We start from the raw sequence: 17,063 nt of genomic DNA on the forward strand, positions 1-17,063 counted from the left end.
GCCATAAAACGCCTAAGTAAGAATACATCCCTTATTATGATGGTTAAACATTTGTTTTAAATGGCAATAGACGTTTATTTTTGCTTTAAGTAAATATGAAGGAAACATTGAGTGCACAATTTGATAGCTTTAGAATACTGACATCATCAGCATTTTGCTTTGCTGCCTATAACAGCATGTTCACAACTCATATTTTGCCTTCCATTTAATTCAAACCTGTGCGAGTGAGGAGGCGAAAAAAAACATCTGCTTCCTGTGGCAAAGCAAATCTGCAGCTGGATTATGCATGGAGAACAATGTTGTTAAACTTTGACCTGCGATAGTCGCTTTGCATTCACACATGTGTGACCGGGCCTTCATCCGCAAAGCCTGATTTACGACACAAAGGGACGCACATCTGCAGTTGAGCAAGACGACGGTACTTTTGTTTTACTTGGGTAAGCCTTCAGTAACTGTTCTCAGAAATAGTGAATAGAGGAACAACCACTGTGGAAAGTATCATTTTTGGAGGAGGCAAAGAAGGTGAAGAGGGAGTGATAGAAAAAAGGGAGAGCCCCGGGTTTGAGCGCTTTCAAAACCAACATTTGGTTGGTATTATTCCTTCTGGATCAGTGAGTAACAAAACCTGCCTGCTTATTAATACAAACGTGTGTTTTTATCATAACGCTGACAAGGGAAACAATCCAGTCTTTGTGACAGCGGCGCCAACAGTCATAGCACTCAGAAAAGCTCTGGGGGGAAAAGTAAAAAAGTTGTCTGTCTAAGTCAGTAATCAGTAAGACACAGCGCATAATTTGAATATCAAGTACATTTCACTGCCTTGAGATGTTGGCATTTTGTCAGTAGGAAATGTTCTAATATAGCTCCAACAATTGCATTGTGGCTTGCATGCCTTCTCTCTGGCCCATTTTTTTTTTTTTTTGTGGGTTTAATATTGTACCAACGATAGGCCTTTGTATTTGTGCCATTATCCTCACTGTAATTACAAAAATAATAATAATACTGTAACGAGCACTGTTTTATCTCTGCCACCATCTCAAGCCAAAGTTAATTCAATGAGCTATTTCACTGTGTGTTTATATGGCTCTGTGCTGGATTTTTCATTTTAGTGTGTGTATTGCTCTTACATGTACAAATGCATATCACTGAGTAGTAAGCTCGTAGCTTAGAGGAGAAAACAGTATCCATGGCTCAAATAAGGCCTGGAGAGATTTTAATTATAATGGAATTAAAGGGGGCAATAGACTGTTATTTATTGCAAGAACATGTGTTGATGGGTTTCTGAGAAGAGAGATAATCTGAAGCCATGTTTATATGAAAACAGAAAAGGACATTGCAATTTAGTTAATTTAATTGTGGTGATGTTTAGGCGAGCAAAATGTCCAGACTAATGTTTGAGGAAAAATGTGCAATGGACACCAAGAGCAAAATGTGTGTTGCTCAGGGCAAGCAAAGAAAGATTTTTAGTTAAGATTTAAAATAGTATTATTATTTATAATTCAGTACTAGTGAATTTTGAAGATGCTTTTCCGCTAATACATATAAGGGTTGGATTAAATAATAGGTATTAAATAAAGCCAACTATTGGTCTACTATATCAATAAAAATAGTGTATGAAGACTGAACCCAAACACAGTGGCCCAAAGACTCTATAGACTGCGCTGGGTGAGCTTCGACAGCGATGGCTATCTTGACCTGGACCTAGTCTATTACATTCGAGGTTAGATACCGATCGGGCGGGATATTCCCTTCATTTTCACTTCAGTATCTCCAGGGTGATCTACATTAAAACCTGCCAAGAGACAATCTCCCAGGGCCTGGTTAATTTGATTCCAAGTATGCACCGTGCTGGCCTCTCCAGAGGAGGAGGAGGACGTGGTGGCAGCAGGAGACTTCATTCACATGGAAACCAAATGATCCGTGGGCGAAATCGTCCGCTATTCCAAAGCCAAGGGGCCGGAAATGTTTCCAATTTAGAGCCATTCAAGTGCACTTTTTTCCCCCTATTATTGGAAATGGTAGTTTTATTTATTTAAGGGGCCCTTAATTAGTTTGTTAGAGCTGAGATGGCTTCAGGGCTGCTGTTAAGAGCGATATGTGAACACCTTGGAGACAGCTGGGCATTGTAAATAGGCTACACCTACACCAACATCCAGCAAAGTGTAAAATGGACGGCTGATATAATTGCAAATTGAGTTTTATGAGACAGATGCACTGTTATTGTTTACTGTTAATGGTAAAGTATAATTGAGTTGGGCTTGCGGACCAAGGTGATAATGCATATATTCACAGCTTTAGTTAATGTCCCTGCAGGAGTGGAAGAACACCATCAAAACGTAACCTACAATTACCCCATCGTGTCATTGCTTTGCTTCAATATAAAGGTCAGTGCAGTTAGGAAGTGAGTTAATAATGTGATGTCAGACAAGTCACAGTCAAACCTGACTTTTCTATTTTGATACTGATTCTCAGGGCTGAAAACTTAAATTTTAAGAAGTTCAAAACATCAAATTCCAAGATAAAAATAAAAACCTTGTTCACTTAAAATGTGTATGCACATTGTCTGGAGAGTGACAGTGACTTGAAAGGTTAACACCTGTATGAAACTTGACCCTAATGTTCATAAAGTAAAAGGGTTGACATCGTGCTGAGAGTGTAAAAGGAGTCCCAACATTGTGATGGTACATTAACATTAACAGCTACCAACCGATAAAACTCTAAATCAAATTCAGAATCCCCAGATCCAAAGGGACTCCATTTCTGACCCATTCCCCACCTTTATGAATATTGTGCAGAATGTATTTGATGTTGCTCCTCCTAAGTTCAACCCGTCACAATAAAAGCATGACCGTATTATTAGGTCAAGGTCAGCAGTGCATTGACTTCAGGCTTCTCTTGCAGCTTTTTCTCCCAGAGGATGGCCTAAAGGGTTTCCTCCTTTTATACTACTCTAATTGTGCTACAGCTTTTCTTGAGCTTGAAACTCCATCTCTTACCAAACTTGCCATCCCAATATTTGTTTTAATACATGAGAATATATTAAGAGCAGAACCTTACTGTTTCTTGAACTGTCCTCGGACTCAAAAATGTAAATTAACTGCGCAACTTTATTTTAATTTGCAGACGAAAACCTTTGTACCAGTATTTGTTTGTGTTTCCCCTCTTTCATGAAAGCAGTGTGTGTTGTAAACCAGAGTACAGGGTAAGGATTGGAAATACTGTCTTCAATTTGTGAGTTATACCTGTAATCTCTGTTTGAATGTTAACATTAAGGGCTTTGCTTATCAAGAAACACAGCCTATTTTATTTTATTCAGAGAGTTCGCGTCTGTCAAAGCTCGTAAACAATAATCACTATTTGTAATCACTCCGTTAAATGTGCTGTCGTCACATCATATCTAGCTTTCTGAGCATGCCACCCAAATGTATGGGGCCGGTACAACGGGCGGGCAGATAGAGATCAGCAGTGACTGAAGCCTGGGGTTTGTCCTTCCTGCAGCAGTGAAGGACAGCCTTGGGTTTGAGAGGAGACTGACATTGATTTTCTTGGCCTGGTTATGTGATGGCTGAGGCACCTGCCTCTGATTGTTAACATTGACCAAAACCTCTCTCTCTCTTTTTTTTGTTTTTCTTAACAACATGACTACCCTGACATGCACAGATACATACATGTGCACACACACACACACACACTGAAATGCACAGACTTCAGGAAAGGTGAAGCAGGGAAAGCTGAGAAGTGGCTAAATCCTCCGGTGAAAATCATCTAATTCGCTAACATGTCACACGTCCTCGCCTTTACCAAATTGGTTTATCGATTTTTCTCTTTCAAGATGTGTTTTGGCCGTCCACTGGGAACAAACACTGTATTAATTCTGGCTACAGGGTGATCAATATAAATGGCTGGCTGGGCATTGTTTGATGGAACAAGCATAATCAGCTACTTTACTTTGAACTGAAAATATAGCATCCACCCCCAAGGTAATTTACCTTGTACCTTGTTTTACTTAACTTGCAGTGGTTAGCCCTGATGAGAGGGAAACCAAAACAACACACTGTTACCTGTACAGGACTCGTTTTATTTTATCCCCAAACAAAATTATGGATTAAACATCCAAATGCCTGTGGCCTATTTATTAAATGTCAGAATTTGAAAAAGTACTGTACAGGAGTCAGAAGCCAGATGCGGTTAGTCACATGCACATTAAAGCAGTGCACTTGTGTGTGTGTGATATTATATTTATTCTCAATAACTGTTTTTCCTCACCTTATCTTCCACAATCCAAACCTTATCTCTATCTCTTTAAAAAAAAAAGTTGAGAAATTTTCTCAGTCATGCACCTTACAACTTTAGATCCTGTTGCTTATGATGGCAGATTTGATGGGAAAGGCACAGCTACAGTATGCCCTGACGAATCGGAGACCGAATGTCTGATGTTGAGACCCGGGCGTGTCTCGGGGGAGATGGTGGAGATGGATAGATGTCAGATTTCCCACTCCTCTGGCATGTTCTATCGTCTCGATGTGTGCTCTTCTCACTATGAGCGTGTGGCTGGAGTAAACAGCCGGCCCAGTTTGGGATGGACTACAGACGGGGATCTGAGGTAAATGGCAGGAGGTTACGGGAGATGTTACGGGGGAAGGAAGAGCAGAGGCTGCATAGAGATGAAGGGATTATGGTTATGAATCATCTGCTGGTGGCAGTGAATGTCTGTTGAGGATAGAAAATTGTATTCTGTCTTTGTGGCGCGTGGCATAGAAGAAATGAAGTGTTAAACCTGTTGCTTTGAGAAAATGAGAGAAACCTTCATAGTGCGCACGTTTTCTCCTGTAATGAGCTCTGGAGTGGAAGTGGGGTTTGAATAGATAGTAAATTGGCCAAAATGTCAGGGAGAAAAATATCTAAGCGTATTCCTTTGCAACTATGTGTGAAAAAAATACTAATGTAGTAATATCAGTGGGTGAGTAAGTAAGGAATAAATGAAGATACACTACTTGAGCAGAGCATCATTTTTAGAGTAACAGATCCCCTTTCTGGTCAATGAAACCTTACAAAACTATGATAAAGGATGTGCTTTTACTAAGCCAAATTTGATATCTATAAATTTCTTATTTTATCAAACCACCAATCAAAAACCCAAATGAGTTCATTGTAAAGTACTGTAAAACAGAGAAAAGGGGCAAAGCAGGGATTTTTTGTTGGAGAAAATATTTTAAATGATATAAAACAATTGGCCTCATTTTAATTGACTCAACCGTCACAGCTAAGTAATAACTTAAACTAAATTTAAGTTAATCGGTAAAATACTGTAAAACAACCTTCTTTCATTCAACTCTACACAACATTATTGGATACACAGTTATTTAAATGTGGAATATCAAAAGGCAGCATGACGTTTTGTGAAAATAGTTAAACTGCACCTATTTTATTGTTATCTAAATAAAAAAGGCATCTTCAAGTGACATATCAGTATAAGCTATACTCTTTTCCGTGGTAGTTTTCAGGCACCACTTTAACTGACACACATGGCTGATCTTAAAGGGAGGAATCAAATGCATTCTCTCACTTTAGAACATTGAACACAGGCTTGGAGTCTAATGACAGCTGCTCAAGTTAATTTTGCTTTGCTGCTGCACTTTATTTCTTCACACTAGTGACTAAGGCCCATAATGACAATTAACTGCAGTGGCGGAAGAGGTTGTGTTAACCCGTTGGAATCATTTGTGTCTGTGTAATCTAAACTTCATCAGCACGTAACAAATATAGACAAACGCTTCATGCGTGATTTCAAATGAGTTTCTTTCATGTTGAGGTTGAACCTCCTTTAAATTACACAGCGTTATTTCAAGCAACAGAGCAGCCTGAAGATCAGACATATTCTAAGGATATTTGCTGTGAACCAATCTCTGAGCTTAGTCCACAGCCTCTCTACAGGGGGTGGGCTCTGACTGGGACTCTCCAAACATGGCTTCTACTGATCTTCAGCTCTGATATGATCAGGAATGATACCTTGATAAACTTGAACATCAGTTTTCCTCACCAGGGTGTTGAGCTGTTCAGGACCACAGGCAGCAAAGCAGCCAAAATCAAGATGCTCCCTCCACCGGGAGCTTTGGAACCATATTTTTATGTTTGTATGCACTACCCTCTTCAACCATATGTAATGCTGCTTGTTCTTTCCAACCAATTTAACCTCAGTTATTTTAAGTGCACAAAACATTTTCCCTGTAGTGATGTTGAGTGTCATTGTGCTCTAGCTAACATGCTCTAAAGGCATGCAAAGGCTGAACTAGGATGCTAACAGTGAGCCTTTAACTGTTACTCTGGGCTAATTTTTCACCTCACTGAGCATCTGTATTTTCCCTTTGGAGTCAAATTAGCGAGGCGCCTGCTTGATGGAAAAGTAGCCACCACACAAAATCTGCATTTATGGGCAGTTTGACTGAACTCTTCGGGATTGCAATATAACCTTTTATTACCTTGGACAAATATGGAATTCTGGATGGTCTTCTGATATCAGTCTTTTGTTAGCATTGCAGCAGATGCTGTATTGTTACCTCAAAATGTCAGAGGGTATATTTTACATGAAAATAGTTGTGACCCACACCTAATGTGCTAGTACCATATATCTACTATCTACTGTCCTTGGATTATATATCCAAAATGGACAAGAACGATACAATGACGTATGTGAGCAGTAACAATGTATTGTTCATAATTGTACCTTAGTTAAAGACTCGGTCATGTCTTGAGACACATTGATAAATGAATGCAGATAATTCCAAAGGATTTAATTACTTTTTCTCGCCACTGTATAAAGAGCACTGGTATAATGTTGGAATCTGAACTGCGTTTCAGGGTTCACTTCACTGTTTATAATACTAATAATAATTACCTACTTTGTCAAACCAGTTTCCTATAAAAACATTTTTTTTTTTACGATTCTCATAACATCTAATTTAGTACTCTGCAAGGTTGCTCCATTTTAGAGCTGAGTGCAGCATTGACAACAGACCCAATGTTATAGCTAGAGGAAAATCCCACTGTAGCATGGACCATCAAGGTTATCCACATACTGGCAGAACTCAGCAAAACAGAAGCAGTAACTGTGATGGGCATGTAGTTGTCAGCAGGCAGATAAAACTTTGACCTTCACCGTCTACGGTACCTCCCATTTGGGGGGGAACATGAGAGCATGCTGCAAGTGTGTGCACAGGGACTGGCTTCACTGCTTCAACAAGCAGAGTCATCCACCCCAGATGGAATCTAGTTTTGTGGACAACGCTGTAGTGTGATTGTTAAGCTTTTCCCACAATTGGTGAGTATCTTGAGATAATGTGACACTAACTTAAGAATAATCAAAGTAAAGGGCTTCTCTCTCAAATCACAGCCACAGACTAAACTGATGGAAGAAAGGAAGCTCTCTCCACACGAGTAAAGGTCAAAACATTGACTGGCAATTGCGCTTGTTCACTTGCTCCTTTCTTTCTTGTGATCTTTGCGTTAACGCTTTTTTCTATAGACTGTCCTCACTGCAAGGCCAGAGGCAGAGAAAGGTCAGATGAACTTTGTGGAAAGAAAACAGTCGGCTTGGACTTTTGTGTTTAGTTTAAAAGGCATTGTCGGTGTTATAGGAGACAAAATGACATGACATTTTCAACGGTGCTTATGATTAAAACAAGTGGAAAAACTAGCAAAGGGGACAAAAGGTCAAAGGTCTGTCAGACAGAAAGAGTGTGTGGTTAGATTAAACAGCTGTAGTGCAATATGCATGTGTGTTGTAAATGCACATCAAATATAACACAGCAACATCCAAACAATTGCAGTCACATCTTCCCATATCAAGGAAGTCTAACACATAATTTGAAGTTATATCGGAACTCGCAGGCCTTTAAGAACACTGAATGCCAAACAATGGGAATGTCAGCAGAGTGGTGATGAGAAACTCTGCACATTCGACAACACTTTCACCTTGAAGTGTTAGTGAATGGAAGTCTGGACACATTTTTTTTTTTTTTTTCCTTGACCAACAAACACATTTCCAATATATTCAGCAGTTTTTTTCTTGTCTTTGTTTCAACCCAAGCAGAAGGGATAGCAGAAAAGTGTTACCTTCAGCCCCGGGTCAGGTCGTCGGGGTCAAAGGTGGTCAGAGGTGAAGGTCCAGGACGTTAGCCATAGGACAGGACAAGGGGTGGGACACACATTGGTGGAGGTTACAGAAATGCACAAAGATATGGCGGCAGGGAGAGCGAGGAGGAGCAAGAGGGACAACCAAAAAAAATGAGCATGGAAGGAGAGGAAGAAGGGTACGGCAACCAGGGAGGATTTTGCAAAGGGACGAAAAGGCGAGGGAGACTTTAGGAAGAAATGGAGGGATATGGCACTGAGGAAAGGTAAGAAGCAGAGGAGGAGACTGTGAGGGAAAGCGGCTGTATAGAGGGGGCTGGGGGCGAAGAGGCTGAGTCAGTTCCTCTCAAAAAAAAAAAGAAAACCAGAACCAAAATAAAAAGGAATGAACCCATACCTTGGTCGTTTAACGTCAGGTGCGCCAGACCTTGAAAGGGAAAAAACAGAAAAAAAGAACAGAAAGAGGAAGAAAAGAAGGTCATAAACGGCACGGGAAGAAAAAAAGCATTGTCACAACGTTGGACTGCAGTTTGTGACAGACATCCTGGGGCAGACTTGGATGTCAGAGTTCAAATCAAAGGTAAAACGAGAAAGAGAGAGGAGTATAGAGAGAGAGCGAATAGTAACAGAAAACAAGCAAACACTTCTTGAGTGAGGTGTGGGGGGGTTTAGAAAAAAAAGCATTTTCATTTGGCGCAACCCCCGAAGGCTATTGCTCTCACAAATGCTTTTTTTTCCTCTGGAGTACTTATGGAACACACAAAGAACTGTTTGGCAGAAAAAGGCTCAGACTGGATTCGTCATCTTCGTCTGTACTCAAATTTTTACACACAAAAAAGAATCTCAGCTCTGCAGGGTCTCACACAGAGAGAGGGTCAGAGATAAACCTGGGAAAACGCTACAGGATAAAATGTTTTGTGTTGTCTGTAAAAAAAATAAATAAAACAAAGCCAAAGATTATCCCGACACAGATGTGAGAGTACAGCATCACAATAGCCACCTAAAATAGTTATTTAGCTTACTCTAGGCTATTGTGCACACATCTGGCAAATCTGCAAATCAATAGTTTTAAAAGATGTCCACAATCAGCGTCTGCTGCGGTGGATGAATTCTAGCAACCTCTGAAACAGGCCACAGCACCGAACAAACCATTCCATACACTGTAATAAGCCATACATGCAAAGACATTCACATCATCATGAAACATTTTGGTACACATTTGGAATTAGAAAAAAAAATGTTGACACCCTGATTTCTTAGTAGTCTACAATGCAGGTGGCACCTTTCTGCCATCATCAAAACACCTCGAGTTTCTGGTTAAACACATCTGAAGCCAGACTGGTCGCGGTGCAGCCATCCCCAGAGGAATAGCAACAGCACTGTCAAAACTGCCATTAGCGGAAGCGGCACGCTGAGCAGCTTCAACCTATCAAAGGTCGTTCCTCGCACTAAAAGGAACAAAAGACCTCAACTGTCTCTGAGCAACTTTGTTGTTGAGTGTGTGTTCACATGCGCACTCCAGCTTAGTCTGTGAGGAGGAAAGGAAATATTTCTACAACAGTTCTAAAGCAGCAGCATTTGCATCCACAATGACACAGCATCATAACACACAACAATAACTCTTACTGTTTGAAATGTTACATTCAGCCTCCAAAGAGCACCTGTTTGGGAAGTCTACTAAGCAGAGCCATAAATGCCTGGTAGGAAAGATAATATTATAATATCTGTTCAAACAACTTTGCCGACAGTTTTCATAAAACCATTAAACCATAAAACCATAAAACATCCAGCAGCGTGTCTAGTGGATGGAAATTATTTGAGGAAAACCTCAAAATAGAGAAATAAACCAAAGAGTGAACATGGTCTTAAAGCAGGGTTCATTCTCATAAGAACCAAATGACTAAAGCAAAGTGGATTTAACCCAAGGCAGCAAAAAATCTCAACATCATAGAGGTCCCAAAAGGTTGACTCTCTTCAAGCCAACTTGTCTTCCCCTAATCAATACCATTTCAAACGTAACACTCCTGGTACCACTAGCAAAGAGCTACGTCTTAATATCCCTTCAGCATCAAGACTGTGCAGCGTTGCAGCGCTGGACTGTTGTCTTCCACTTCTGTTTGGAATATCATCAGTCACCAGCATCAACCCGAGTCTCGGATAAAAGAAAAATCTTTCTGCCTAAAATACCCTTCAGACTTGATTCACATCACTGGCGGCTGCAGTTTTTGAATATTCAGCACTGGAATTAGTGATTAAGTGAAACACATAAGGGTGTTTTGCCTTGAAGCTTCCATACTCAGCAAATGCACCAGGGGTGTCACTCAGATGCCTGTGCTTTGACATTTATACCATGGCCGGGATAACTGAGGTGTTTCACTGATAAGTTTACATTCAATTTCATTTTTTTTTTGTGTGGACCAAGAGGAGAAAGATAACATCCAATGTCGCAGCAAAGAAATGAACACACAACCAGGGGCCAGCTATTCGTCCCCAGCGTGAATGCACTAAACACACTTGAAGCGCCACCAGCAAACAGGTACATCAGAATGCAAAGAGCACGGAAGCTCTGATGACTTTTCACTACAAGCTTCCTCTATTGTCCTCTTTCTTAATAACATCTGTGACTCAGGGAAAGAGGAAATGTACAAGCTGAGTGTTTTATTTATCTGGATGCCGTCAGTTTCCTGCCGGCCCTTTGCAGGGCGTCCAATCATTCTCACTCTGCCTCCCTCTGTTTTTGTTCCCTTACTCATAATCCATTAAGGAGATAAGGCGGAGGCTCCTGCAATGAAACAGAACGGTGCTGTCACTGCATACCAAATCATTCAAATACCCCCAACCCCACCCTACCCCCTGCATCATACTGCTCAGGAAGGCAAAAGGAGAGTGGCACAATGGCATGGTGGAGGAAGCCTAGAAAAGGTACGGAAGAGTAGAAGAAAGAATATAGACAGAGCAAAAGGGAGGAAGGCATACAGCGTAATGGCAGCAAGTTGTCATATGGCGTCCTCACAGGCTGCTTTGACCGGAGACCCTCAGACAGGTCCGCAGGTGGCAAAGAAAAGCCAAAAAATCAATCAGAAGGAGAAATCAATTCCCAAGTATTGTATCAGAAGGTGAAATGGAAAATTAGAGGGATGTGATGTGATCTCTGCAAAATACCAAACTGTTCTATCCACGCAACATTTCTCCCATGACAGAAAGACAGCGAAACACAAACTCACACCCACTCACAGCCAGTCATACACGTTTTGTTGGCAGCAACATAGGATGCTCAACTTCTAACATGCCAGCTCCTGATCAGGATGTGACAGCTTTTACTAGCAAGCGGTTTGATGGAGGGAAAAAAGACCCGGCAGGTCTGAAAAGTTAAGTGTAAAACATCCTAACATAACAGACATAGTGAAAAGATATATCCCTCTAAACTATAACTCTACATCAATACGTGAGCACGAATCCAATCACAGCAGCACACATACTGAGGCCGTGACGAAAACCCAGCAGAAACGATGAGTCTCCCCATCTCCTTGACATCTGAGCATTTGATTACTTCCTTCAGTCGGTGGCGAGTACAGATGGGAGTGCCAAACAGAAACCAGCGCCGATTGGAGAGCAGCTCCGATTGGCTGGTTATGATTGAGTGACAGATGGTGCGTGGTCATAATTCTGTCATTAGGAGAAGACATGCTCACGTCTTCTCTGGCCCACCCCCTGCTTTCCTGCTTATTTTCCTTTTCTTTCACTTTTTCCTGTCTCTCTGGCTCCACATCCAGCCTCCATCAGCCAGCTGCAGCTGCCTCCTGCTCTCTTCTTCCTCATCTGCCGCCTTTTCATGCTCTTCTTGCAGGTCTGATGAACACAAGCCATTATTGTTTTGCAAACTACTGATTTCATCCAAATGACTTCTGGTGGCTCCTGCCACCAACTGCATGGTAAAGAAAAAACTAAAATAAGGTTATCTAGGGCTTCATCTATGAGTTCATAGATACACCAGACAGATACTTACACTTAGCAAAATGCAGTCAGCCACCATATACAAATAATCCCATGATTAATACAATGGCTTGTATCATGAGGATCACATGAATACAAATGATATGGTCACCGTTATAATCATCTGCTTGTCCTGCATCAACTAAAAGATGAAGATTAATGTGCAGACGTGGTCATTTTTGAGACGTTCTGTATTCACACACAGATCGTGATAGGAAAGGCTTAATAACAATAGAGATGTATCTGATTTAGTTCAAGTAATGTCGCTGTTTTGTAATCAGCATTCAACTGGTACAGCGTCATCTTGAATGACCTTGTAAGAAATTCATTTGTCAAACCTGTTTCTCAAATATTCACAGATTATGATGAGCCTCATCATCCTACACACACACACACACACACACACGGATACACGCACGCAACCAAGCAGATGTGCTGGGTCTCAGGGCAGCAGCAACGACACACAACTGGAGGGAACAGAGAAAAATGGGACTCATCATCATTATCCCCCCCCACTTCTGCACTTCCTTTCTTCACACTTCCACCATTCCTCGTTCATCAGATGGACACATGGACTAAGTCACAAGGAAGAATGTGGTTGCTTCTCCAACCCCCTGTGGTGTCGGGCTGGCATGCTAAATAGCATCCTCCTCCAAGGACCCTTGCCAGCATATGGTCACCGCACGTTACGTGCCTCTGGAAGGCACGTGCCACGCCGACACAGAAGCCTCTTCTTTACCCGCTGATAACACAACAGTAGTCACACAACATATTTTTTTAAGGACACTGCCTTTGATGACTTTAGCGAGAGCTAGCAAGAACTATCTTAGTGTATAAAAGTCATGAAGTATAAAATAAGAACAACAAATGGTTTTATGTGCAGCTTATTGCTTGATGCACCCTTGGCACGAGATATAAAACTGCACAGTATCCAAAACGTTTGACACATCCACAAATCATTGGCTTTTACTGGGCCTGGGCACAGATAAAGTTTCACGGCAAAATCATCGCTGTAGGTCTCGCATCGCTTAAAAGTGCAGACATAGCCCTCGAGGGCTCAGACACAAACCAGGCCAATTTGTAAAAACATCTGCTTAAAAGATGTCGGAAAGCGGTTCTGATTGAATGTGAATAATATTCATCTCAGTAGCCTGATCTATAATGCATAGTGTCTTTGCAGAGCTTAAGTAATATAGAAACTGTGGCAAGTGCTTTAATAATTCACTGTGGATTTCTATTCTATGAGAGAGAAAAAGAAATAGAAAGTGGGAGGTAAAGGGCTGAGTAGACTCCTACAATCTCAAAGAGAGCTATAGATTGATGTCAAAGGTTCCCATGTCTTTCAGTGCCTTAAATTATTAACACAGAAACTTTTCAAAGGGAAGGAACATGTTAAGTTCTACACTTTAATATCAAGTAGAATTTACCCAACGAGTCCACAGTGGCTTACCGGCAGTGCAGAGACATACACCGCGGCTCACTGAGATTTTATTAAAGGATAAAACGCTTACAGTGAACATACCCTGCCTTGGTCATAAGATGTTGTACACGCTGTATAGTCGAAGAAACTGCTCTGCTGAACATCAAAACGCTTTTATTGATATCTGCCCAAAGAGAAGAGAAAGGCCTGCTGATATGAAACCTTGTCAATTATCTGACGTCTGCACTGACCCCCAATCAAACAGCTTCATAAAACCTGGGAAGGCTTTCATCTACTGGTGCTAATCTGGTCAAAAGGTTCAGCTTTCGTCGGTGCCAAAATTAAGTCAGAGATCCTACAAGGGACTGTCAGACGCTGCGGTGTCTTTTATTCTGGACTTACATTACATTGTAGAAAAAGCAATGACGCGTGACATCAGCCATAGGTTTATGAATTAATATATTTAAGAATACTGCATGTCGCTTCATTAAGCAACTGTGGGGAGCAACAGCTTGGGGGTGAGCACACGATGACCGTTACGTCTTATTTTGATGAGGCGGACTCGCATGTCAATCAAGCAAGTATAAAGTAAAACCCTCTATTCAAAACCTCATTTAGAAGGGCTAAAAAAAAAGAGAGATTTTTGTATTTCCTGAGAGAACCTGATGGCTTAATTTCATTGCCTGGTTTTCTTTGACTCAACATGCAGTGGCTTCTTTGGTTCATATGCATAAACAGATAACTGTCACTAAGAGCAGTGTCTAAAGTGAAGATTGAGCTGTATAGAATACATAATCCAAAGATACTGTTGGTGCTGGGACAAGGTATGTGCATCTCCATCACTAAGGCCGATATGATACACATCTCGAAGAATTGCCAATTATTGTGTGGGTGCACAGTGATTCAACTCAATGTGATGCAAGACAATGTGATTCATCAAGATTCAAGGGAAAGACTACAATTCAATGTTCTCTGTCTCCAGTTACACTTTCATAACCTGATACATTTAACAGTTATACATTGTAAGGATGCTTCCTATTTAAGGAGACAGAACTTTTAAACGTGTTCATGTGACAAACAACATTTAAAATGTAAATCTGAATATGAACATAATCTGTCTTCTTAAACAATGACGCACTGTGCTGTAACTACTGCCATCAGATGGATGCTTTCTGCAGGTAAGCTAACACAATAGTGAGCAGAAAGCAGTCGTGTTATTTATATTATTTGTAGCAGATCAGCATATTTTGCTGATTGCATGTGTCTTGTCAAATTGTCAAATTATCAAATTCGCTTCCAACTTGTGAGAGACTGGGCCAAGAGACTTGATGAGATTTGGCCACTGACACTCATGGAGATGCACCAATGCAAATTGGTGAATTTAATTGTCATAATGGGACATAATGACCATGGGTCGAAGAATTTCCACAGGCTTAACTAACTACATAATTAACTAAAATTAATTGGAAATAATGTGAATTCTGAAGACTGACCACAACTGAGTTTGTGAAGGATAAAAGGTTTGTTTTTTTCCAAACAGCTTTAAAAAGGTTCAGGTGATGAGTATATGAGATTTGGTTTGGAAACCTCCAATCGTATAATTTAATACATTACGATGATTACAATGGAATATTCCACAATTCCAATGTTGGCTGCTTTTTTACGTTGCTTAGTTATATAGAGTACATGGTGGATTAGATATTGCTCGAGTAGGAATGACACAGTTCTTCCCCTACAGATTAATGCGGCAGTTGTATTGCAGACTATTTACTTTGAATGCTACGTATCAGAGGTTTACATTCACATTCAAAGATTAAATCTAATTGCTTCCTTTTACCATAAAAATGTAAAAGCAGGGGATTTTACACTGGCTGCACTTGGAAGATATTTCTCCTGCTTCTCTCTGTGTGTTACTGATGAGGACCAATCCAAGTTTAAAGGTCAAAATAAAGCAAATTTATGCTCACGAGTACAACTGCATGTCACATTAACTTTGGTGACCACTGGATCACTTCTAAACATATGCAGTTAATATTCACAAATTATACTATAAATGATTTCATCCTCTGAATGTAACAGGAAATAAAAAAAATACTTTACATGTTTATGTCTTTACTTGGAGAGCTTGTTTTCTGGCAGAATGCCCCAGATTCTCAAGGTATCTGAATAAAAAATATACTCCTATTACAGCAATTGTGAATTCCCCTTCTGTGTGTGTGTGCGTGTACGTGTGCTCACATGCATTTGATTTCTTTGGAAATACCACAGGGAACTGTTGACCCTAGGCGAGGCACTTAAGCTGAGCGAGTGAAGCATTAAATCTTTATGGTCACTTTCCGCTTTACACAGCAGCAACAGCCATCATCTGTCAGGAACGATACACTAAGTTGTTTGGAGGCCTGTCAAAGGATGTGATTTACTATTCAAAGTTACAATAACACAGGGCCGCACTATAATTAAGATTGCACATGACAACGTTTGCAGACAGAATATTCAACCGATGTTGCCCTGACAGACGATAGACACTATTATCGTCCTCTGTTTTGGCTCAATCGTTGGTTACCATTGCTTTAATGTTTGAGAATAAACAAAAAAAAACACTATCCTAACTGAATGCACTTCATGCTTAATAATTTTATTCGGCAGGGAATTACACGTTTTGCAGTGACCTTTGTTTATTGGCTTAATAGCTGCCTATTTTGTATGTGGGGAGATCTTAGTTAAGTCTTACAAAAAGAAAGATCTCACATCAAGATAATATGCTCCCCCACAACCCCTAATTAACTCCATAATGCTGAGTGAATCACTCTGACTCGCACATTTTGCTCATGAAAACACATTTAATATGTCATGGGATGTGTCTGGAAAAATAAACCAGAGCGTCTTGGAGATTAGCGAGGGAAAGGGAGATCTGAACATTTGCTGCTCCATCTTAATTAAACAGTTCATAAATAAATAGAACCTCCATATGTCGAGCCAGAGTGCTTGGACTAATTCTAAATGTTGTAGCCACTGAAGCTGGCACACAAAAGGATGTTGATGATTTCTTCTCTGATGCTAATTTACACAAGACAGGCTAAAGATTCTCAGAGGAGCAGCAGTGTGTTTACAAGCTCTTAAATAACACCCCACTGCATTCCCTTCAAAGAATGGGCCCCACCACCACTGATAGAGCTGTGATATAGATGTGTAATATAGCAGGAGTTGCATCCTCATGCTCTGCAGTGTTTCGGCCCAAATTAAACTGGTATCTTCTTTCTGTACGTCCGTCAATTGTATTAGTTCCAGTACGAATTCCAGGCCTGTAGGAACCAGTCTGGGTACATCTCGCGGAAAACCTCTAAATTCTATGTCTGACCTCCATTTCCCTTTCATTTATGAGGTCAAAACTAATCATTAGCTCCCTCTGAGATATGATGTCCTCTCCCAGAGCATCCATCTGTCCTTCCTCTCGTCTTCCTCGTCATCTGCCAGTGCCACAGATGCATCCCAGTCCATCCGCTCTCTTCCCACAGCCAGT

At 40.7% G+C, this 17,063-nt stretch overlaps 1 protein-coding gene across 1 annotated transcript in view; it reads right to left on the minus strand.

Annotated features, from left to right (window-relative positions):
• nrxn2b (neurexin 2b) overlaps positions 1-17,063 on the minus strand; it is a 617,697-nt gene that overhangs the window by 439,190 nt on the left and 161,444 nt on the right. The window contains 1 exon segment of the mRNA XM_034615320.1: positions 8,528-8,557. Within this exon segment, the coding sequence (XP_034471211.1) occupies positions 8,528-8,557 (30 nt within the window).

Source organism: Hippoglossus hippoglossus, chromosome 18 (genome assembly GCF_009819705.1).
Source record: "Hippoglossus hippoglossus isolate fHipHip1 chromosome 18, fHipHip1.pri, whole genome shotgun sequence".
In the NCBI taxonomy this organism is placed as follows: domain Eukaryota; kingdom Metazoa; phylum Chordata; class Actinopteri; order Pleuronectiformes; family Pleuronectidae; genus Hippoglossus; species Hippoglossus hippoglossus.